This window comes from Mustelus asterias, chromosome 5 (genome assembly GCF_964213995.1).
Source record: "Mustelus asterias chromosome 5, sMusAst1.hap1.1, whole genome shotgun sequence".
NCBI classification, from domain to species: domain Eukaryota; kingdom Metazoa; phylum Chordata; class Chondrichthyes; order Carcharhiniformes; family Triakidae; genus Mustelus; species Mustelus asterias.
The window spans coordinates 77,825,881-77,851,064 of NC_135805.1; the positions used below are offsets into that span (position 1 = coordinate 77,825,881).

A 25,184-nucleotide genomic window follows, 5' to 3' on the forward strand; every position below is an offset into this window, starting at 1 on the left:
CCCCTACATTCCCAAACCTCAGGGATCAGCACTTTGCCGCTTGGTATCCCCTAGATCTCCATGTAAACAAGCTGGAGTCCTTCCTTCTCTTCCTGGGGCCTCTAATCTGCTCCACACATGAGACCAAGTGACCTGAATTCACCATCAGATTCTAACACAAGCACAAGTTTGGGGATCACATGCCAGGCTGGCTGTGAATCATGCATATATGTCAGTATATAACAAAGTATGTTATTGTGCATAATCACCTCAGGCTTCTGGTTCGCAAAGCAATGTGCTTTGGCAGGCTCTGCTTCTGGTTTCTTTTCCAGTCGTCGCTTTGGAATCAGACACATGGCCAACTGGGTGCAGGGTGTTGTCCCAAACTCTGTGTGCACGTGGAGAAAGACTATTAACAATCCCAGGTTTTCAGAGCCGTTTCATGAGCAACACTGTTCTCAGTCAAACTCAACCGCCTCGGTGTTTAGTGCTGAGGGGTACCCACCTTGCAGCCTGATGCATGTTCATCTGTGCGGTGAAATTGTGGCCTACGGAGGATGGGTGGTGTTACACTGTGTTGCCAAATAAAATCATTTTAAAACTCTTGTCAGAATAACATTTGTACTAAATTCTCTTCCTCCAATTTCATGGGAGTGAATGTTGCTGCCGGCAGGTTACCCAAACCCCCGAAACATTGTTGTGCGTCCCTAGTTTGCAGTAGGAACAGGAGCAGGTAGATTCCAGGGACAATACTTGAGAGGTGAAGTCGGACCAGTGTAAAAAGGAGTAACACTGATTTTCATCCACGAACATGAATACTAGCTTAAGGTGCTGTGAAGAGTTATTCACCGCATATAAATGTTAGATTAGAGTCAGCTAACCTTATTTAATTAATTGAGGAAGAGGTCTTAAAATATTGTACTGGTATACGTAGCACTTGTGCAGCAGCAACAAGCTAATGCTGTCTTTAAGACTTGGTTTACGAGCACTTCAATTACTGGATCAAAAGGAATCATGGAATTGGCATCTCGATTAAGTTTCCATTTCTAAGATAAAATGCTTCATCCTGTCTGAATAGTATTAATTATATTGAGAAAGTTGTGGAACACCAGAATGTTATGCTAAATTTATCTCTCCTTTTCACAAAGCATTCTGAGACTTAGCTGAAAAGTGCCAAGTGAATATAAATTATTTTAAATAAATCATTCCAGACTACTCCCCCCTATTGGTGATGTTAGTAACGGCAAGGGTGACTGGAATATATGAGAGTGGATTTTCCTGGGTTTGTTATTCTCCGATAACTTTGGTACAATGGGGGTGAAATTGGTCACCAGTGGTTGCGGGAAATGGGTGATAACAAATCGACAGCAGTCCACCCAGTTCCCATTTCCTTGACTGGTTTATGACCCATTTTGCACTAGCACCAAATATCAAACTCATTCTCAGTGTTCCAGACGTACACATTGATAGAACAACAACGACAATGCCTGTTCTTCGTGGGGCCACATTATTGCGGTAGACTAGCAAGAAAGGGGAAAGCCTGAATGATTCCTGGGCCTCAATCATAGCGGCCACCCTGAAGAGACGGGTACAACAGAAGTCCCATGAGAAAACCTGAAGGACTTTGAATTTTATTTTTTCTGAGAAGCGGGTTATTATTTAATCAGCTTCTGATTAATTGTGGTGTTTTAAACCACTTATGATTCTATCATTAAAACACCCATCCCCCTTCTGTCCTGCTCTGTCTTGCTTTCTGTATCTTGCACCCTCTTTCCACCCCTCTGCCAAATATGGTGTCCTTATTAATGATGTAATCTGTCATTAATTTAAAACCATGGGAAATATAGCCTTGGCACTAGTCAGCTAAAATGCACTCCATTGATATGATTTGAACACAGATGCTTCCCTGGTTCAGAGCATCCAGTCTGCCAGAATAGGAAGTTGGGACAAAGGTTAGCAATGACTACTGGCTGCCAGCTGCCAAAGATGAGCATTGCTGTATTCAGTTCTTTATATAAAGCCGTCGTACAAAGAAACAGGCTACTCTGTGGGAAACAGTTGTGCTTCTGTGATGGTGAGACTGGTAGGTGATGACTCAGATGTAGTTCTAAATCATTTTTTCTTAATCATAGAATCCCTACAGTGCAGAAGGAGACCATTTGGCCTATTGAGCCGGCACCAACAACAATCCCACCCAAACTCTATCCCTGTATCTCCACATATTTACCCTGTTAATCCCTGACACAAAGCGGCGATTTAGCATAGCCAATCTACCTAACCTGCAGACCTTTGGACTGTGGGAGGAAACCGGAGTGCTTGGAGGAAACCCATGCAGACATAGGGAAAACATGCAAACTCCGCACAGACATTGACCCAAGGCTGGAATTGAAGCCCGGTCCCCTGCGCTGTAAGGCAGCAGTGCTAACTGCTGTGGCACCGTGCTGCCCAGAAAGGAAATAAAAGCCAGTGATGTTTTGCAAGGATCAAACAGCGCACTGCTTAGCAACATCTATGGTTAGTTAGTGCCTGTAACCAGAGTAAGAAGTTAAGAAGTAACAACGGCCAACAGGCCTTAAGCCCTCTTTTAGTACTGAAAGGGAAAGTTACTTAACATTTTGTTGGCACTGTTTTTGTCCTGGTCACCGCAGCTAAGGATTACATGAGTTCATCACTCCATTGAATGGTTTACCCGCCTGGTATTGTGGGAGTAGGTGATGTTAGGTTATTCATACCAGATTTCTATAGAATGGCCCTGCATCCACCTGCTTCAGGCGCACTCCACCTTGGGAACAACACCCAAAAGTCCCTGTACAACGCAAAAGGAGCAGATGCCCAGTATCGTAGCTCTTCGCCCATTTTTTTTTGCCCTGTAGTTACACCCCGGGAAGTAGCAAGGCCGCCAAAAGAAAATCAGTTCCATCATCTTCAAGCAAAGAATGATAAAGGGAGAAACCTAGAGGCGGGGAGGGGGGGGGGGGGGGTAGAGAAAAATCCATGGGGGATTTTTTGGGGGGATTCTCTCAATTTCTTTAATTCTTTATTCCACATCAGAGATGTGCATACTTGCTGCTTTGCAGAATTCTGTTTTGAACTCTAGAAGGGAAGAGCTGTTGAGATGTGAAGAGTTAATTCTTGGTTTTCTGCAATTGCAATTCAAACAAAATCCCCGGCACTGTCACTCAATTTTGTTTTTTATTGTTTTATAGAGAAAGTTACAGTGCATTTACTTGCTGTGTGCCACAATTTTAAATTAATTACTGAGAGATTGCATCACTAATAAGGAGACCATATTTGGCATGAGGGTGGGACCAGGGAGAGAGACAGAGAGCGATCGAGAGACAGAGGGGGAGAGAGAGAAGGAGGATGGCTGCTTTGCTGTCAATCTTAAAGCAATTACATGAGTAAGCTTGACAGGGAGGTGGAGCTCTTTGCAAGCCACTGCCTTGAGTTCCCCCCCCAACCCGTGAAAGTGAAGAAAAGCTTTTTTCCAAAAGCTGTGCAGATCATTGATCAGTGGCTTGGAGTGGCCAAAGGGAACAACGTGAAAACCACAGGCTGCCATGGGCCAGCTGTGCTGCTTTCGATTCTGTTACGGTAAGACTAGTGATTTCAATCTTTTTTTCCCCCTTTGTTTAAATGAGTTCACAGAGACAAGAATTGGTTCAAATTCAATTGTGAATTCCAGTGAATGCTCTCGCTTGAAAGACCCAGTGGATTAGAAAGGGGGCTGTTTTCTGTCAGAATTATTGTTTAACAAAGCACAGGTGACGAGATGAAAGTCAGCTATTTTTTTCCACAATCATATAACGGTGCACTGGTTGTCCACTTCTGTGATTAAATATCAGTAACCAGAATGGGTGCTGGTGTCAGGAGTAACATATTTAATGAACATCAAAGGAAAATTGATGCATTGTTGAAACATTAGCGCATTTCATTTGGAGAGAGAGTTATTTTTACATTCTGAGGTGAAAACCTGCAGTACATGCTTCTTGAGTGCGAGAGAAGAATCGATAATATGTCATGACAACCTCATAAAGTGAGGGTGCTGTTCCTTTCTCTTTGTAAAGGAATTCAGCCTACCTTCGAGTTGGGATGGTGATTTTGTTGGGGTACTTTTTTGGGAAACCGGACAAATGTTCAGGATGAACAGGTGTTGTTGAAAAATGAAGGGGTCATAAGTTCCATGGGGCAGTCAGTAATAAAGACAGTGAATCATTGACCATTCACTGCAAAATAATTTTTAAAAAGCAGTCTTGCAATAGCTCTTCAGCGGTGGCCTGACCACTCATTTCCATTTGCTTACAATACCATGGGCTGAATGGTCATTCCAGGGGTGGGAACACAATGTGGAGTCCAGTCCCTTGTCCCGACCTCAAGTGGCATCAAATTAAAACTGCACTTTTTTTTTATTCACAATGTTCAAGGATGGGCTAAGTTTCTGTGTGACTAGGGTTAGGGCCTTTGTTGGTTTTATTGCCTTGTGCACCAGCAGACAAGGCCAGCACTACTTTTGAAGGAACAGCCAATTAAAGGCAGGGAGTGAGCTCGCTGCCCAGCCAGCGATGGCGGGCAGGCCCCTGAAGCTGAAAAGCCAAAATGATGCCCTCTAGCACCCTGAGATCGACAGCTCCACCGGATGAGGTTGGAGCTGTCGACGTGAGGATGGAAGGAGAGAGTGAGAAGACAAGGTAAGTTTTCTTTTAATTGTTAACGCAGCCACAGCTGTCTGACTGTGATCTTGGAGGGATAATACCTTCAGGGCACTGCCAGCAGCTGAAGCAGTGGCCTGCAGCTATTACGGCTGCGGAAGGGAGGGTTCTCGTGGATTGAAGTGCGCTCCCCCACCCCAACCCTGAGCTTTATGGAAAATTCAGCCCAATGTGTGTGACATGCATTTCCTTGTGTTACTGCACAAGGCTTAGAATGTGTCATCATGATAGTACAAGTTTAATTAATAAAGATCAATCTTTCACGTACAAATACAAAATAACGTGGATGCTGGAAATCTGAAATAAAAACAAAAAAAACTGTTCTGATGAAAGGTCACTTCAACCCGAAATGTGAATTCTGTTTCTCTCAACAGATGCTGCCTGACCTGCTAAGTTTTTTTTTCCAGCATTTGAATCTTTCTTGCATTAATTGGTGCACAAGACATTGAAACCAGCAACAGTTATTTCTCCCGACCCTAACCACATAGAAACATAGCTCATCCTTTTGAACATTATCAACACAAATGTGGTGTTTTAATTTGATTTTATAGTTGCCAGCTCATCGGTTAACCAGCTTATTTTTAAGTAACCTCTTCCAAGAACTTCATTTTAGTTCATAGTTTTCTGTAGTTTCTTGTCTCGTGGAGTTCACTGGGAAGTGATAAATCCTTTTAGAAGACAAACCATAAATTGTATATATAAAAATCAATGTATCTCTTGCATCACTGTGAAATTCACAGCTGCAAGTTTTATGCTAAGTGGTTGATCATACTCTGTGTCACGCATCGCTTGCATACCAGGTTAGAGAAATTTGCTTGACTGTTGTGATTCATTGGTTTCTCTGAGGTTTAAGTAAGTGAAGCCAAATTGATTATTCAGAGATTAATGAAAATGAAAAAATTAACATGCATTTATATTGCATCTATTCGGGTAGAAGCTCTGTTTGGGAAGCTTTATGTGTGAACGCTTGAAAAGATTGTGCTGTTTTCTTTCGTGCTGTTTTCACAAGCAAAACAAATGGATTAACGCACGTCTAGAAAAAAAAATGCACACAGGAGCAGTTGAACGTTTTCATGTGAAGTTTGTCCGCTGAAATTTATGTTTGTTGTGGCTTCAGAAACATCCCGATAATGCTTAAGTTAAAATAAAGTGAGTGTCGTGATGTTCTGATAAATGTTAAATAGTTATTATGTTTTGTTAGCTTTGGACGATTGCCTTTTTTCATATGAAAATTGGACACAGTTGCAATGGAACGAGTTGACAAAACAAGTATAATAATAAACTTTTAAGGTTGTGACATTGCAGCCACAACAACAGAACAACCCTTCTGATGTTGAAGGTGCAACATTCCTCCAGATTTGCCATAATCTGACAGGTGTGTTATCAATTTGTAGAAGTATTAATTTGAGGATATACAAGAAGCTATATACAATAGGTTCAAGCCCTATATCATCTCAGCTGGCAGAGTGTTGTGCCATGGGACTATTGCATAGTCAGAGGTACTGTCCTTTGGATAAGATGGTAAACTAAGGATCAGTGTGACAGTTTTCATTTATGCCAAGCAAATCGAAATGCTATCCCATTGTCCTGGGCAATATTCTTCTGCAACTTACACCACAATAAAAAAATTAATTTCTGTTTCTGGGGCACTAGTAGTGCAGAATAATGTCTGGTGTTGTCTAAATAGCAGACACATGACTCGAAAGTAATTCAATATGTGAATAACTCTGATAGATTTCAACACAACAATGCATTAGTAAAATGAAAATATTATTTTATTTTCAAAGCAGCAGTTTTATGAGTTCTCAGATAATGTAAGGTCCCTCACACATCTTGAGCTTGCATTGGAAATTTGTGGAATTGCTTCCCATAATATTCCAATGTGTACGTTTGTGGAATTGTTTCCCACAATATTGCAATGTGGATGTTTGTGAAATTGCTTCCCGCAATATTCCAATGTTTACACTTGTGGTGTGTGTGTTGCCTCAAAGTATGTTAAGGACCTGGAATATTGACCGTTAGATAATTATGCAATTTACATGGAATTCAGGAGCTTTAAATCATTGGAGCTTTACTTTTGTCGTTGATAATGTTAGCTTTGAGCCTCTGCATTTTGTTCTCTTATCTGTAATTCATTTTGCTAAATTGGAATAATTTTATTGATGGTTATACATTTTTTTTTTAAATGGTGTGCCTTATAAAATACTGAAGCTTTTAATACTGAAATAACTGTAACTGACTGCAGTTTGGTATTCCAAGAAGTATACTTTATTAGGCTTACTTTTGAGATTTAGTTTTCCATATGATGATGACGAAAAACTATTCTATCTGAGTAAATCAGGCTGAGTTATTGGCTCTGCAGTGCCTATCTACCAAGTGTTGACCTCTTTATAAGAATAACAGAACAATGTTTCCTTGACTACTCCTGCTAAGAATTAAGAGTTCCTTTTCATTAGCTCATGATAGATGCTTTTTTTTTATCAGTGCTCTTGAGCACTCAAGATAATACAGCTATTAAAACATTCCTTTCTATAAATATGTGGTATAGTATGTAGAAAAAAAAATTGTGAAATGAGAAAATACATATGACCCGACAAGTTTATCCTGTCTAATGAACTGGTGTTACAATCGACCCTCACATGGTGTTTTCCAACCTCCTGACCAATTTTAATCCCAGCCATATTGCCTTGCCTTATGTTTTAGGTTGTAGCAAGTGCTTCAAAGCAAGTGTATCACTAATTCACATAGTTGTATGCCTCAAAAAAAATGAAGGGACAATCAAACTGTTTGAATGTTATTCACTTCACTCATGATTTTCTAATTAGTTGTAAATAATCAAATAAGAAGGAAGTTCTATTTAGGATGAGTTGTGGAACAAGCAGTGACAAGCAGCTGTGGAGTGGAATCTTATCTTATGAGGGCGACATTAAATGGTGGAGATTGATAAGTGACCTGGAATTTTGCTTGAACACCTTTGACAATCGAGGAAAATTTAGTGGGAAGGAGACATTCATATAGCCTTTTCCCATTTAAGAACATCTCAGAGTCCTTTGCAGGAGGGAACAGACTGAGGAGGATTTGAAGGAATCTGGGAGTGTCTCGGAGGGGAGTGTTGAACCGTTAGAGAAAATCTCCATTATAAGGCAGGAATTGTTAGGTTTTTTAGAGAATATAAAGACTGACAAATCCCCAGGGCCTGATGGAATCTATCCAAGGCTGCTCAGGGAGACGAGAGATGACATCGCTGGGCCTTTGACACAAATCTTTGCCTCTGGACACAGGTGAGGTCCCAGAGGATTGGAGGATAGCTAATGTGGTCCCGTTATTTAAGAAGGGTAGGAAGGATAACCCGGGTAATTATAGGCCGGTGAGCTTGACGTCCGTGGTAGGGAAGTTGTTGGAGAGGATTCTTAGAGATAGGATGTATGCGCATTGAGAAAGGAATGAACTCATTAACGATAGTCAGCATGGTTTTGTGAGAGGGAGGTCATGCCTCACTAACCTGGTTGACGAGGGAAGGGCCGTGGATGTCGTCTATATGGACTTTAGTAAAGCGTTTGACAAAGTACCTCATGGTAGGTTGGTGCAAAAGGTTGGATTTCTTGGGATAAAGGGGGAGGTGGCTAGATGGGTGGAGAACTGGCTTGGTCACAGAAGACAGAGGGTGGTAGTGGAAGGGTCTTTTTCCGGCTGGAGGCCTGTGACTAGTGGTGTTCCGCAGGGCTCTGTATTGGGACCTCTGCTGTTTGTGATTTATATAAACGATCTGGAAGAAGGTGTAACTGGGGTGATCAGTAAGCTTGCGGATGACATGAAATTGGCTGGACTTGCAGATAGTGAGGAACATTGTCAGAGGCTACAGATGGATATAGATAGGCTGGAAATTTGGGCAAAGAAATGGCAGATGGAGTTCAATCCAGATAAATGCGAAGTGATGCATTTTGGTAGAGCTAATGTAGTGGGGAGCTATACGATAAATGGCAGAACCATAAAGGGTGTAGATACGCAGAGGGACCTGGGTGTGCAAGTCCACAGATCCTTGAAGGTGACGTCACAGGTGGAGAAGGTGGTGACGAAGGCATATGGCATGCTTGCCTTTATAGGACGGGGCATAGAGTATAAAAGTTGGGGTCTGATGTTGCAGATGTATAGAACGTTGGTTGGCTGTCCACGGGGATGGTGCCAGAGGACTGGAGAATGGCGAATGTTGTTCCTCTGTTTAAGAAAGGGAATAGAAATGACCCTGGTAATTATAGACCGGTTAGTCTTACTTCGGTGGTTGGTAAATTGATGGAAAGGGTCCTTAGGGATGGGATTTACGACCATTTAGAAAGATGCGGATTAATCCGAGATAGTCAGCACGGATTCGTGAAGGGCAAGTCGTGCCTCACAAATTTGATAGAATTTTTTGAGGAGGTAACTAAGTGTGTTGATGAAGGTAGGGCAGTTGATGTCATATACATGGATTTTAGTAAGGCGTTTGATAAGGTCCCCCATGGTCGGCTTATGATGAAAGTGAGGAGGTGTGGGATAGAGGGAAAGTTGGCCGATTGGATAGGCAACTGGCTGTCTGACCGAAGACAGAGGGTGGTGGTCGATGGAAAATTTTCGGATTGGAGGCAGGTTGCTAGCGGTGTGCCGCAGGGATCTGTGCTTGGTCCTCTGCTCTTTGTGATTTTTATTAATGACTTAGAGGAGGGGGCTGAAGGGTGGATCAGTAAATTTGCTGATGACACCAAGATTGGTGGAGTAGTGGATGAGGTGGAGGGCTGTTGTAGGCTGCAAAGAGACATAGATAGGATGCAAAGCTGGGCTGAAAAATGGCAAATGGAGTTTAACCCTGATAAATGTGAGGTGATTCATTTTGGTAGGACTAATTTAAATGTGGATTACAGGGTCAAAGGTAGGGTTCTGAAGACTGTGGAGGAACAGAGAGATCTTGGGGTCCATATCCACAGATCTCTAAAGGTTGCCAGTCAAGTGGATAGAGCTGTGAAGAAGGCCTATAGTGTGTTAGCTTTTATTAACAGGGGGTTGGAGTTTAAGAGCCGTGGGGTTATGCTGCAACTGTACAGGACCTTGGTGAGACCACATTTGGAATATTGTGTGCAGTTCTGGTCACCTCACTATAAGAAGGATGTGGAAGCGCTGGAAGGAGTGCAGAGGAGATTTACCAGGATGCTGCCTGGTTTGGAGGGTAGGTCATATGAGGAAAGGTTGAGGGAGCTAGGGCTGTTCTCTCTGGAGCGGAGGAGGCTGAGGGGAGACTTAATAGAGGTGTATAAAATGATGAAGGGGATAGATAGAGTGAACGTTCAAAGACTATTTCCTCGGGTGGATGGAGCTATTACAAGGGGGCATAACTATAGGGTTCGTGGTGGGAGATACAGGACGGGTATCAGAGGTAGGTTCTTTACGCAGAGAGTGGTTGGGGTGTGGAATGGACTGCCTGCAGTGATAGTGGAGTCAGACACTTTAGAAACATTTAAGCGGTTATTGGATAGGCACATGGAGCACACCAGGATGATAGGGAGTGGGATAGCTTGATCTTGGTTTCAGATAAAGCTCGGCACAACATCGTGGGCCGAAGGGCCTGTTCTGTGCTGTACTGTTCTATGTTCTATGTTCTATGGTTCGGCCGCATTTGGAATACTGCGTCCAGTTCTGGTCGCCACACTACCAGAAGGACGTGGAGGCTTTAGAGAGAGTGCAGAGCAGGTTTACCAGGATGTTGCCTGATATGGAGGGGCTTAGTTATGAGGAGAGATTGGGTAAACTGGAGTTATTCTCACTGGAAAGATGGAGGATGAGGGGTGACCTAATAGGGGTGTATAAAATTATGAAAGGCATAGGTAGGGTGAACGGTGGGAAGCTTTTTCCCAGGTCAGTGGTGACGTTCACGAGGGGTCATAGGTTCAAGGTGAAGAGGGGGAGGTTTAACACAGATATCAGAAGGACATATTTTACACAGAGGGTGGTGGGGGCCTGGAATGCGCTGCCGGGCAAAGTGGTGGAGGCGGGCACACTGGGAACGTTTAAGACTTATCTAGATAGCCACATGAACAGAGTGGGAATGGAGGATACAAAAGAATGGTCTAGTTTGGACCAGGGAGTGGCACGGGCTTGGAGGGCCGAAGGGCCTGTTCCTGTGCTGTATTGTTCTTTGTTCTTTGGTAGATGACAGGAAGTGCAATAGAAAAGTTAGGTTTCTATAGCCTTTTAGTATCAAGAATGAGAAAGGAAAAAATGTCTCAGGGAGGTTGGACATAGTGGTTGATTGACAGTTTTCCAATAGTTGGACAATAGAAAAAAGAATAACAACATAGTTGAGGGCGCTTTTAATGTAATAAAATAAAGTGCTTCACAGCAGCATTACAAAACAAAATGTTATTAAACCACACAAGGCGATATCAGGTCAGATGACCAGAAGCTTGGTCAAAGGAATAGGTTTTAAGGAGTGTCTGAATGGAAGAAAGCAATGCAAAGAGGCATTGTGAGGGTATTCCAGAGCTAGGGAGCTGGTCAGCAGAAGACATGGCCACCAATGGCACTGGAATTAAAATTGGGGATGCGCAAAGACCACAACTAGAGGAACACTGATATCTCAGAGGGTTGCGGGGCTGGAGGAGATTACAGAAGAGGGGAGTTGCAAGGCCAGGGAGGGATTTGAAAACAAAGATAAGAATTTTAGAATCAAGATATTACTTGACCAGGAGCCAACATATGAGCACAAGGAAAATAGGTGAACAGGACTTGGAGTGAGTTAAGATAAGGGCAGCAGAGCTTTGAATAACCTTAAAGTTATGAAGTGTAGAATGTGGAAAACCAGCCAGGAGTGTGTTGGCATAGTCAATTCTAGAGGTAACAAAGACATGAATGAGGAGTTCAGCAGCAGATGAAATGAGATGGGGGTGAAGTTGGGGCGATGCTATGGTGATGGAAATAAACAGTTAGTGATGGTGTGAATATGTGGTTGGAAGCTCACCTAGACATCAACAAATATTAATCTAGAGTCAGAGGAATGGGGACGACCATGTTAGATTTATTGGAAGATTTAGCAGTCAACTGAATAATATGGATAAGGCCATGGAGAGTTCTGAAAATTAGGGCAATTGTCTTGAAATCAACTCACGGGGCACAGAGAGCCACGATGGGCAAGGAAAGATGAATGGGAATTGACCAAAGGACTGAGAAGTTTGTGAAGTGTCGAGGCATGGAAGCTGCACATAGAGCAAGTTGATGAAGTTCATTGCTGGGGTGATGAAGGTATGATTGAGCATTTAAGCAGCAGAGGAGATGAAATAGCGGCATAAACTGCCAATTTCCAGAGTTAGAACAGACCCTGTATGGGGTTAAAATTTTAGCTGAGCATCACAAAACACTGGACTTGAGCACTACTGAATCTAGTCTTTGCAGAGAGTCATATGATTGACAGAGATGGAACCAGTGAGAGAGAGAGAGAGAGATTCATCAAAACACTATGGTTTTGCTAACATTGAGAAAGAAATTGGAAGTTTCAGGAGTTGCTACTGGAAAGGCGATGAAATGGTGTAGTAACAGTACTGAACTGGTGGCGGGAATTACAGGCTGTACTTCCATAGGGAGTTGACCATGTGCTTCTGAACAGAGGTGTAGCAAGTAGACTACAGACAGGAGAGGAACAAGATTTGAATATGAAGCACATTGGAAGAGTCCATGAATGAGTGGATTGATGGGTGAATAGCTTTGTTATGTTTCATGTTCTTTTATACTCACCTACTAGTCCATGACTCAGGAAACAGGCAAGTGTCATGTTTGTAGGCTTCTGCCCCAATACATTTGGCAGCAAGGAGGTGGATATATGTCAGCTGTGGTCGCTTATGTCGGCAAACACCATAGAATATTCTTCTGCTCTCACAATGCTTTTATGGTAACTTGCAACAAAATAAATTCAAACTCATTTACTATCACAGTTTAGCATCTGAGAAAGTTCAAAGACCATTAATGTCCAATTCCAGCTTGAAATCATGTTTGAGGTTTTTTTTTTCATTCTCTCTGTAAGATCATGTTTTTTTTTAATTTACTGGAATTAGTTGCTGACTTTAAACTAACCTCTTCTACTTCAATATTGTGTCAATGCTGGGCATAAAGTAGTCTTATTTCAGAAGCCTATGAATAAATATCTGTAAAATGGAAATATTACTCTGATACTGCAGATGATTCTGTATTTGTTGTTGAGAGGGGAAGGTTGCCAGGGAAATAAATTGCAATGAGTATCAAAGCATCAGAATAGTACTGTCAGTGCATTTTGGGGATAAAGTTGGTGCCTACAGTATCAGTTCGTCACAGCGAGGAGCAAGTACAAGGAGTTTAACACGTGCTGCCTTCTTAAATAGTTTGTTTGACATGATAGAATTCATTTATGTCATTCAATCATATGTTAAGAATTTTTAAACTTTCATGCCTTAGTTTGAGTACTTCAATTACAAACTGCTTTTATTTTTTTCAGTTTTGTCTCCTTTCACAACTGTGCCTTGTTTTTTTTTTAAACTGGAATACGGTTCTATCTATGCCAGGCAGCTCTCCACTACCTCAGCTAAGGGACCATACATCATGTGAGGGTACAGGTGAGAGTCTCAGCAGACTGGCTATAGACTACATCCGTCAAACACATTCCTGCTCTTATTCAAGTTCCAGCCTTGCATGCGCTCATGAACACACACACACACACTTTGGGGAAAGAAATCTGCCACCCTCACCTGGTCTGGCCTACATGTGACTCCAGGCACACATCAGCGTATTTGATTCTTAAATACCCTCTGAACAAGGGCAAATAGAGATGGGCAATAAATACTGGCCTATCCAGCGATGTCCATCTCCCATAAATGATTTTTTTAAAAACCCACACACACACACACATTGTAATTTTGAACCCTAAAAATGGGTACATTTGGGTCAGTTAAAATATTTAAAAATTTCAAAGCCAAATCTAGGGGGCGATTCTCCTAGTCCGCAGCGCAGCTCTAGCAGTGCAGTGGGCCAGGAGACATAAGCAGAGGCCATATTGCGGGCTTTCCGCTGGGCGCACGGCGTCCACGCGTATCTGCAGCCAGATTTCCAGCGTTGTCAGCTCCGCACCAGAAATCAGTGCAGAGCTGATTAAAATATTTAAATTCTAATTTGAATCCCATTAGCGGACCCGGGACTGAAGTTTCCGCGACCGCTAGCATCTCTCCCTCTCTTAACCCTTCGCCCCCAGGGGTGTTTCACTCCAGCAGGGTTTACAACAGCTCCCCACTAAAGAGGAGTTGGCGGCCCGACTCGCTGGAGTGAGGCGGGGCCATGGAGGCCCCCCCCCCCTCAGGAGGTCAGGGGTAAGGGGGGGTGCCCCCCTGGGCAGTGCCAGCTTGGCACTGCCAGCCTGGCCCCCTGGCACTGCCAGCGATCGGGGCATTGGGGGGGGGTGTTCCCCATGGCCAGCAATGAGGGTTTGCGGGGCTGGCCAGCGATCGGGAGGCCGGCAGTGTGAGCTACTCGGCCTGCTCTCGGCCAGCTATGCTGCCAGCCTCTCCAGCGGGAGAAGGCCCCGCCCCCTGGTTTTTAATGAGCTTTCCACCAGGGCCCTCTGAGTGCACAGTGTGGGAGAGTCATTTTGAAAATCCTGCTGAAAAAACCAGCGGGGTTTACTCAGGTTTTTATGCGAATTCGGCACTTAGAATTTTTCTGGGAAAATTCCACCCCATTTAAGTATTTTAATGGGATCGTATGCCAAAGATTTTGTCTTTGTTCCCTCTTTAACAATTGCCAGCTGGGTTTCCTGGGTCTCCAGGAAATCAGTAGCTGAAGGGAGGCAAGGCCTACTGGGGCAAGAACTGCTTCTCAGCCAAGAAGAATCACTGGCCCATCAAGGTATCTTGCTAACCTCTTCAGTGATCTGAGCTCACTTTCTCACAATTGATTGATCTCTTATCTCCTCCTTGCCCTGACCATGCCCTCTTTGACCAATAACCTCTTTCACAATCTTCTAAACATCTTAACATCCATGGTCCCACTGCGATGCCCTGCCATTTGCTATCGCTGTCCCTTGCTCTTCCTTCCCCTCCCTTCCATATCAATGTCCCCCTAAGCCACAGTCTTTCCAGGCCACCTCCCCTCATCCCCCATCAGTGTGTTTTCCTTAGCTCTCTTCCCTCCTCCTCTTGGCTCACTGGTTACCAGACTGATGTTGTAAGCCTACACATTCTACAACCAGCCTCTCAATTTGGCTCAGGACACCCAGGAAATAAATTCCAAAAATATTAATCAGGCTCCTTCTGTTAAGTTCAACAGAACCTGGGGGAAACTCATAAACAGGTTTCCTAATCACTAAATTGTATTACTCCTCCCACCCTCCTGATCCCTCCCAAACTCGCATACAGTCAAACTCAGACTTACACATCCATAGGGTACAGGATCAATTTTAATCCTTCCACTAGTTGCAGCTGCCAAAGCTTTTAGGTTCCTTCCCTATACACCTCCACCTCTCTACACTCTCTTTAAGAAATCATTAAAATCTACCTCTTTGATCAAGTTTATGGTTACCTGTCCTAACATCTCCTCTCAGCATCAGACTTTCTTTGACCATGCTCATGTGAAGTGCCTTGAGATGTCACATAAATACTGCTGTTGTTATTTATTAGATCATCCTCTTGCATGTGATTTAATCCATTATGACAACACTCCACCATTATGACAACACTCCACCATTATGACAAAGCTTTCCCATTATGACAACATTGATATATCTTGCGATGAATTACTTGTCCTTGATCCTGCTACTCATGCTATATTAGAAATTCTGTTGTGCAACTCTGAGCGATGCTGCATTTTGGATGAGGCATTAAACTTGAATGCTCTCTCAGGTACATTTACAAAATCCTGTGGTGCAATCTGAAGAAGAGCAGGGTTTCTCATTGGTATTCTAGAAAACGCAAGGAAACGGATTATCTGATCATATATTAAAAATCTGTTTGTGAGATCTTGCTGCTTCTGAATTGGCTGTCACGTCTGCCTATATAGCTGCACTTCAAAAGTACTTAATTGGCTGTGAAGAAGCACTTTGGGGTGTCCTGAAAGACATTGCACAAATATTCCTTCCTTGTTTTCACTCAAGAAGCACTTCTAAAAGTAAAATTAGCTTGATAGAAGGACATCACATTGAGGGGAGTAGTTTCAGTAAGAAGGGGTGGAATTTTCCAGCCCTTCCCACTTGCAGCATCTTCCAGTCCCACTACAGGTGCCCCACCCCCATGATAGGTTCTCCAGCAGCGAGACAGGAGAGACATACAAAACACCATAGACTTTGGCGGGACTAGAAAATCCCGCCGGCGGCAAATGGCGTGTCACCTCTGCAGCCAGAAAACCCAGTTGACCTTTGATTTAACTCCTTTTCGCCCCATATCCTTTAACCTTTGATTACTGAAATCTATAAATCACAGTTTTAAAATTAACAGTTGACCTATAGCATCAACTGCTATTTAATGAAGCAAGTTCCAAACTCCACTACTCCTGGAAAACCTGGCTTTCACTTTTAGGCTGTCCCCTCCTCCTAGACTCTCCAATCAACAAAAAACCTATCCTATCAGTCCTCTTAATATCCTGGAAGCTTCAATCAAATCAACCTTAACTTTCTAAATTCCAGGGGATGCAACCCTAGTTTGCCTAATCTCCCTTGTAATTAGCTTGATAGAAGGACATCACATTGAGGGGAGTAGTTTCAGTAAGAAGGGGTGGGATTTTCGAGCTCTTCCCACCAGCAGGATCTTCCAGTGCCACTACAGGTGCCCCACCCCCATGATAGGTTCTCCAGCAGCGAGGCGGGCGGACTCCATCCTTGGAGTCCAGGTATCATTTATGTACATTTATGCTGTATTCCTTTCTAAGGTGGTGCCCGGAGCAAAACGTTGTACAACTCCACAAGCAGTATAACCAGGGCTTTGAATAGATGCAGCTTGACTTTACCCATTGTTTTCTAATCCTCTAGATATAAATGCCAGCCTTTTTTAATTATTTTCTATACTTAACTGTGACAATTTTACAATATATTATTCTTTTGAGGGGGCCTGGGTATCACTGACTGAGCCAACATTTATTGCCCTTCCCTGATAGCCCTTGAGAAGGTAGTGGGACCACCTTCTTGAACCACTGCAGTCAGTGTTGTGTAGGTACATCCCCATTCCTGCCAGGAAATATTTTGACTCTGTGTCAGTGAATGCCCAGCAATAGTGATATAGTTCCAAGTCTGGATAGTGTGTGACTTGCAGATGGTGGTGTTCTCATGCATCTGCTGCCCTTGTCCTTCTAGATAGTAGTAGTTATTTGTTTGGAAGGTGCTATTGATGGATCCTTGGTGAGTTGTTGAAGTGCCTCCTGTAGATGGTACAAACTGCTGCCATTATACATTGGCGGTGGAGGGAATGAATATTGAAGATGATGATGAGGTGCCAGTTGAGTGGCTGCTTTGCTCTGGATGGTGTTGAGCTTCTTGAGTTGGAGCTGCACTCATCCAAGCAAGTGGGGAGTATTCCATCACAGTGTTGACTTGTTTTGTAGATGGTGCAAAAGTTTTGGGTAGTCAGGATGTGAGTTTCATTCATTTGTTTTCATTCAAAAAGCACTTCTAAAAATAAAATTAGCTTTATCAATGACCAGAATCATCAAAACTGGCTAATCATAATAGATAATTAGGTAAAATGCTCTAATCTTGCTGTCCTGATGAGTATTATGAGGTAATTGGTTTTTGTTTTTTGCATTTATGACAGGTGGCCCTCATTTAAGGCACATCCAGAGTGTTTTCATTTTAACACAGTTTGCAAATTGCAGAGCTTACCTGATTAGTGTTGCCTCCATTTTAATTTTGCCTGTCACTGAGTATGCACCAAGAACCACTTTCTAACCTCATGTGCTCAGTCTGGGTTTTTTTTAAACATGCTGCCGCTTCGCTCGCTCCCTCTCCTGAACCCCTCACTCAATCATTCCTGCTCGCCACTTCCCTCTCATGCGTCCCATTTATCACTTCCCTCTCCCGGTTCCCCCTTGATTGCCTCCCCTCTTGCCACTTGTCCCTCCCAATTCCGACTCCACTCACTGCATCCCTCTTCGGACTGAGACCTGCTCGCTAACGTTCTCACACTCGCCACCCTCTCCCAACACCCTCACTCCCTCCCACTCAATGTGTCCCTCTCCCCAACCCCTGCTTCTTTGCTTCTTCCTGTTCACTGCCTCGCTCGCTACCTCTTCCCCAAGCCTTCGCAAATGAGCAAGAGAGGGGTGACGCGATGGAAGCAATGAGAAGATCAGGCGAGAGACAGCAAACGGCAGAGAGGGATGTGGTGAAAGGGGTGGTGAAAGGAGCAGCAAGGATGTGGCCGACAGAAGAGGGAGGTGGTGAGTGGGAGGGAAGTGGTGAATGGGAGGGAAGTGGTGAGTGGGAAGCAGTGAGCCAGCAGGAGTAAATAGAAAGAGTAGTAGAGTTTAGTACAAGTAGCAAGCAGAAAGAATAATTTTGGGCCGGTTAACTTCAAGGTAGCCAATAATCTACTCTTATTACAATGCTTTCTTATGTGAAAGTGATTTTCATTTATTCATTTAGCTCCGTGTTTGTTAGAAACACATTAGGAGTGCTAAACAAATAGTACCCATTAATCTTATGTAATATTTAGGACATGCATGCATAATTGTTTAATGCATTGATCCAGATATGAATTGGTTTATAGAAAACAAAGCTGCCCTCAAACAGTAAATTTGAGATGCAGTTCGCTTCTAAATTTCTTTTCAGAAGCAGTACAAATTAATGATTTCACACAGTTCACAAGTTGAGAACAGCAGGTCCTTCATAGGTTTCCTCTTTGCATGTATGTGATTGTCAATCCTTCTATGAACTAAGTTTTGCACTGTGCTGTGAAGATCGGCACTGCATTGTCATAAACCCTGCTATTCTCACTTGGCTGAGACTTAGATAACTTTGTTCCAATTGTCAATCTCCCATTGAATGCCTGTGCCACTTCAACTAAAGTGGAAGATAAGCATTGCTTTGGTAACACTCCGGAAAGTAACAGCCTTGCTTTTGTCTCCTGAGTGTGATTCAATTATGGGTACAGTAATTGTTCACTCAGTCCCTTTGGCCTTCCATGTTCTGTTTCCCCTTTGAATGTGTAACCACAAAAGGCAATATTTTAACAAAAAAATTGTATTTTAATCGTTGACTGATAGATTTCACCAAACCATTTTTTGAAGATTACATTGTCAATAATAAGACCCAATTTCATATGAATGGAACCATGTTTTACTGCGTGAGGTTAGAAAATATTTTTGGGAAAGCATTTTGAAGAACAGATTGACTAGCAGCCTGTTCTTCATGGGGGATGGAATCAAAATTTGCAAAGAACACAGAAAAATTAGAGATAATTCCTGCCAGCCTGCACTTTGCAGGATGTGAAGAGCAGTCCATGTGATCATGTTTACTGAAATAAAAGACATTTAAAATGCTGGACGTGAACAGCATAAACATTGGTGTAAACTCATGTTGATGATCTCAATCTCCAGTTTGCTTAGACTATAACTGTAGTCATCTGAGTTGAAGACAAATCTGCTGTATGATGTTTGATGAGGCTCAGAATATTGGAAAACTGAATGAGACAGTGGGTTATCCAGCCTTTTCCCTCTGTGGCCCTGGTTTAAACCCAGCCCAGATAATGGGATGAAGTGTCTTCTCTTTGTTAGCTATAAGGCTTGAAATGAATTTGGACAGCCATAGTTCAATTTTTATTGGGTATTGCAACTCAGAACTATAAGTTCAATTGTGGAAAGTAAATATGGTGACTTAGGAATGTTTGATGACAAACACTTAGTGCCTGAACTGAAAAGAGCTTTATTCCTCAGGACTGGCATTCCTCCCCATTATCACCGATAAATGTTTAAAAATATGACATCTAGTATTGAATCCTGAATGGAATTTTGTCTGAGGGAGTGGAGGGAGGAATTCCTAAAATGTGAATACATCTTCCAGTCCCTGAGTATAGTTCACATGGGAAAAATGTGAAATATTGTATTAATGCTTCGTCATATAAGTTGATTATGTTAAGCTTGATCATAAATAAGAAATGACGTACTTCTGTGAAGCACTTTGAGATGTTTTTTCCCCCATCTTGAATGTGCTGTACAAGTGCAAGTTATTGATGCTGAATGTGGTGAAGAATTGTGCGCTCTGCTCTGAAGGTGATACCTGACCTGTTTTGTTTGTTGTGGTGTGTAGGAGAAAAGAAAGAACCTGATGAGGAAGAACTGGTCAGTCTGAGCAAACGACTAGTGGAAACGGCTGTGATTAAGGCCGTACAGCAGTACCTAGAGGAAACACAAACTAAAGCAAAACAGAACAAAAATCGCCAGAAAATAACGTTTAAAGACTGTGACCCAAACAGTGGCAACAAGAAATGAAAAGTTACATTTGAAAACATGTGCTTCGTGTGTTCAGAGAATATGTTTGAGTACACATGATCATTATCTTGAGCATTCAATGTACCAAGGATGAGAAAGCTGAGGGGGGGGGTGGAATTAATTGAAATGAAAATAATGAAGACAATCACAATTTATTCTTCCAACTCAACCACTGGACGAAAGCGTGACCTTCTGCTAAAGGCTGGTGTTCGGACCTCAAATGTGACGAAATGGTCTCGCGTATCGAAAATATTGGTTTGGTTCTTCTCAATGTCACCAATTTCATGGATTTAATTTGTACAACTACAATTCATTTTATTGTAGCAGCAAAGGGAGTGAAACACAATAACAGAATAAATCGAAAGTGGTTGAAGATAGTCCATATGTATATCTGTTTGAGCTCTTGCACCAGAAAAAGCAGATTTATTAATTTCACAAAACTAAGTTATAAGTAAGCTGAATTGGCTTGTGCGCATCGATTCTACCAGTATTTATTCATGATGATGGTGGTTGTGTTTGTGATACAGTCTACATTTCTTTTACATTTTTAAAAACTTGAATCATAAAAAATAGAATTAAAATCAGCTTTTGTTAAATGAAACACATTTTTATCTTCTTCTTCAGGGAAAAAGCGCGATTCCGACGTAATTAGGATTGCTCTTCAGAAAGAAACCATTAAAGTACTGTGCAAACTTAATCAGATAAAAGAACTATTGTCGCATCCAGGGATACAAATCAGAATGCAGAGGGAAATGGCTATAAGCAGCACTGCAATGAAGCAGTGATAAGCAGAAGGATCTGTCAACACTGTTTCTTATGGCTTGTATAATGGAAGGAAAATAAAACCTCTTCTTCGGAAATGGGGGTTGAGGTCACTTAAAAGTAAACAAGTTTTTTTTAACATAATCGCTATTTTGTATTCCAACAACTTCAATCGGAAAGTTTAATGTTCAGTATTGTTTTAATGACATTTGCTCCACCACATATGTAATATTGTAGCTCCTAACTAATTTGAAATGTATTTATTTAATATATAGATGTTATATATATCAGACTATATATCTATCTACATACACACACTGCTTTTAGTTTTGCAAACATTATTAATTTGAATGTTGCCATTGATGAAGACACATCAATCAGTGACAGATTACCTGAGAAAAGTAACATTTTATTTGTGACTTGAACAAATTAAGCCAACAGTTATAGGGAGAGGAAGCTGTTCAGTGGAGTACTCATTTCATTTGCATTTGCTTCAGATAATTTGCATAGCTACATTAGTCCAGATCCTGATTAAATCAATAGATCTGAAGTCTTTAATTCATCAAATGTAATCTGTCTCGGCAAGCTGTACTAGTGTGCAGTCTATTAAACTCCCAGCAATGAGTTACAACTGCTTTTTGGCACTTGAGACTGCATGGAATCCATTATCTGCCTCCTTTATATATGCTCAACAGTCAGTAGATATTCAGCATCTAAAGAAGTTTCAGGGTCACCTTTGGGGATGTTAATAGAGCAAATAGGAATATTAGATTTTCAAGTATTAAATGAAAATATTTTAACATGCTTTACTTCCTGTACCAAAAAATGGGTTAATTTAAATTGTAGTTCATTTTATCCTTCTCAATTATTGTTGGTTAATATAATTTTGTATTTCTTGTATGCTCTGATATTTTAACATTGATGTTAAATAGTTTTAAATGTTGGTTTGTCTACTCCAAAATTGCCATGAACCAAAGTATTTTGCTGATATTTAAAAATGAAATAGGTGTGTAGAGTTAGATTAAACTGCTGTTTGAATTCATGAGCCACTTGTATTCCGACATGCCTTTGAACCCCAATATAATTTCCAAGGGGCAGCAATGCATTGACTATCGGTTTCATAGTCAAAGCCTGAGGGAAGTTTTTACATGTGATCGATGGGTTTAAATATCTATTTTTTGAGCGGAGTAAATAATTCAGAATAGCAAATATATGATTTAGCAAAATGGTCAAAGCACTGTGATTCATTGTTCATTTACCTTCACTACAAGCTCTTTTTTGCTATCACTTTAGAGTCAATTTGCTTTAGCCAAGGGAATAATGATTTGAAGAGCCCAAGTCAAATACATTAATCCTATAATATAAAAGCAAGATACTGAGTTTGCTGGAAATCTGAAATAAAAACATTAATAAAAACATTAAATGCTGGAAAAACTCAGCAGCATCTGTGGAGAGAGAAACAGAGTTAACATTTTGAGTCCTTATGACTTCTTCAGAACATAATTCAATTGGCTTATGGATTTCTAATGGCTGTGAATGCACAGGAACTGATCTCGGTAAACTCACTGAGTATTTCAGTGTGGGGAGTGGCACTAAATAAACACATGCTTGAATCAAGTGCACACAAATGATTTTCATAGATATGAATAGTTTCTTTATTAAAAAAAATCATAATTCAGTTAATGTTCAAGGGAGAATTTTATTTTTCATTCCTTTAGTGACTTTGTCGTTATTGAACACAAAGCATGCTTATCTCAAATTATATCACTAAATGAAATGTAACCAAATGTGTTATATAAGTTTTAAACAGTGATTCAAATTGAAGCCAGGGAAAGAAAGTAAGTTTTGGAAGTTGAATTTGTATCGAAATTTTTAAGTGTTATTATCGGTTTGTGATGTGATTATTGATGTCAGCTAATGGTTTTTAAGTATGATTGTAAATTGTTTTAAAATAAAAATTATTCCATTGTATTTATTGTTTGGTTTGCATGTCATTTACTGAATTGTTACAAATCACAGTTGAATAGTTTTTAAACAGGATGTGCAAAATATTAATTGTTTGCCCTGATTTACAACTATTAGATGGAAAAATGTTTCCGCATGTATATTGAGATTGAGTTTCCTCCAAACCTCAAGCCTACGCTTTTGATACTTAGATAATTTTGCTGCTTCATTCTGTGCATTATTTTTGTTTTGCTTTTCATTATAAATAATAGGTTGACTCTCGTGTTTCCTGATCTTGATTCCTGTGTGCTATTTATAAATTGTTTCAAAGTTACACAACTTTGTTGTTCAAAATTATATTTGCAGAAGTAGAAAGGCATTTTTGTTACGTTACTTGTATTTTATGTACGGAATATAATCTTTTTGTGTGTGATTACCAAGTTATTATAACCAGCATCCTTAGGAATACTGGAACTGGGGCAGAAAGCAAATCAAGGGATTCAGCTGAGGTGACCTTTTCAAGCTTAGTGAAACAAAAATGTGCTTTTGCTTCTGCTGAGGAGGATCTGCTGCTCCATGCAGTTGCATTCTGCCAAACTTTCTTTCACTGACAATGGGAATGAACAAGAACAGTGACATGCGGGATAGGGAGAAGCCCATGGAATAAAAGGGACAGTGGCAGTTTGGGTACCAAGTTGTCTGAGTGGCAGGAAGCAATAGTGGTGAACATTTTGTTACTCCAGACTGGAGGAACAGTGGGGTCCCCCAGGGGTCAGGACTAGAGCTAACATCTCATGATAGGATAATGAAAGTAAAGGAAGTATTAAAAAAGGTGAAAGCCATAAATGATGCAGATATACTCAGTGAAGGACAGGCACAAGTTTGTGAACATTCTGAATGATTGTTGAATTCAAAAAGGATGATGTGAACAACATTTCTGTCCCAAGCAGGTGTATGTGAAGTAAAATGAATGACACTAACGTAGAGAAGATGGACATCCCAGACAAGCGCAAAACCAAGCTGGGCTCTATTTCTATGGGAGAATTGCATAGAGTTAACAGCTCAGAAATTCATGTATATATTTATCTGGCCACAATGAGATTGTAAACAAGGAGTACCGTTCTTATGTCATTTTTCTGAGAAACCAGTGAAGGTTGGTGATGCAAAAGATGATAGAAGAGCAATACTTGGCATCGAATAGGATATGAATAATGGAGTTTTAGGTGTGTGTTGAATTTGTGCAGGATTAAGCTTAGGCAGATGAAAACTAGAAGGCCTTCTTTGCAATGTCCAAGGCAGAGATGAGAGTTTTATTGCCAGTTGGATAAAGTAGAGATGAAAGCAAACAATGTAAAGGAGTTGGAAATTAGGTTGCCTCGGTGCTCAACACAAAGTCAAACTAGATGCTGAGGTTGCACACGCAGGTGAGCAATCAGGGAAGAGTTTTTCATTGTAGATGGGTGGATAAGGAAATTCTTTCCAGTGAAAGGTAAAAGTATAAGAAGGTTAATTTTAACCCTCATGTATTTCTTGATGGTGAGACAACAAGTTAGAGTCTGCTGGAGCAATCCTTGATAAAGAATTTCTCGCTGACTGATCTGTACTTTTCTTGCAAAATGTATTTTGAATTGACAATGAATGTATTCATGTAAGTAGACTAAATTCCTTGACGCTGTTAGTGTGTGTGGTCACATGGTGTCACAGATTAAGACTTCAAAAGGATTTTTTGGGTTCTGAGCCAGAAGAGCAATCTTAGCTAGCTCTGGTTTTAAGTTTAGCAGCAAGAAGTCACAAATTGTACAGTATGCCAATCTCCTATATTCCTGTGACCTTGACCCTTTTCTCATGCCTGCTTATGGAACAAAGACCTATGTGGCAAGCTCACTATCTTATCCGTCTCTTTATCTGATTTAAAACAACTACTAGTTAGTGTTTTAATAGATGGAAATGAGAGCATTCTACAGTAAGACAATAGATATTTTATATGTCCAGTCAACACAATTGGAGACTTGTATTTCTTGCACTGTGATGTCAGGATAAATATTGACATTTTGTTTTTGTCTTTTTGAAGACATCATGATGAGTTTTTTTAACCAGGCCCGTGGAGGTGGGTGTGAAGGACAGGCAGGGTGGGAAAGTTACAGAAATTGACATCAAGTTGGGATCTTGCCCGCTGTGGCTTTCCCCAGCGTGGGATTGGAGGAGAATAGGAAACTTCTTTGGATATGTTGAGTAAGTAATTAAGAAGTGGTTGAGGATGTTAAGATGCCATTTATTAGCTCTTTTAATAATAAATCCTGAATTTCCCAGGATTGGAACATGTTTCGCAACATGTCA

General features: G+C 41.3%; 1 protein-coding gene across 2 annotated transcripts in view; it reads left to right on the forward strand.

Moving 5' to 3' along the window:
* The window catches only part of akap7 (A kinase (PRKA) anchor protein 7), a 157,097-nt gene extending 134,223 nt beyond the window's left edge, over positions 1-22,874 (forward strand). The window contains exon 8 of one of the 2 annotated variants that reach the window (XM_078212860.1): positions 19,960-22,874. In XM_078212860.1, coding sequence (XP_078068986.1) covers positions 19,960-20,141 — 182 coding nt within the window. In that variant the 3' untranslated portion in view covers positions 20,142-22,874. The remainder of the gene's footprint in view (positions 1-19,959) is intronic. The other variant, XM_078212862.1, reaches the window with a different exon arrangement.
* Positions 22,875-25,184: the final 2,310 nt, after the last annotated feature.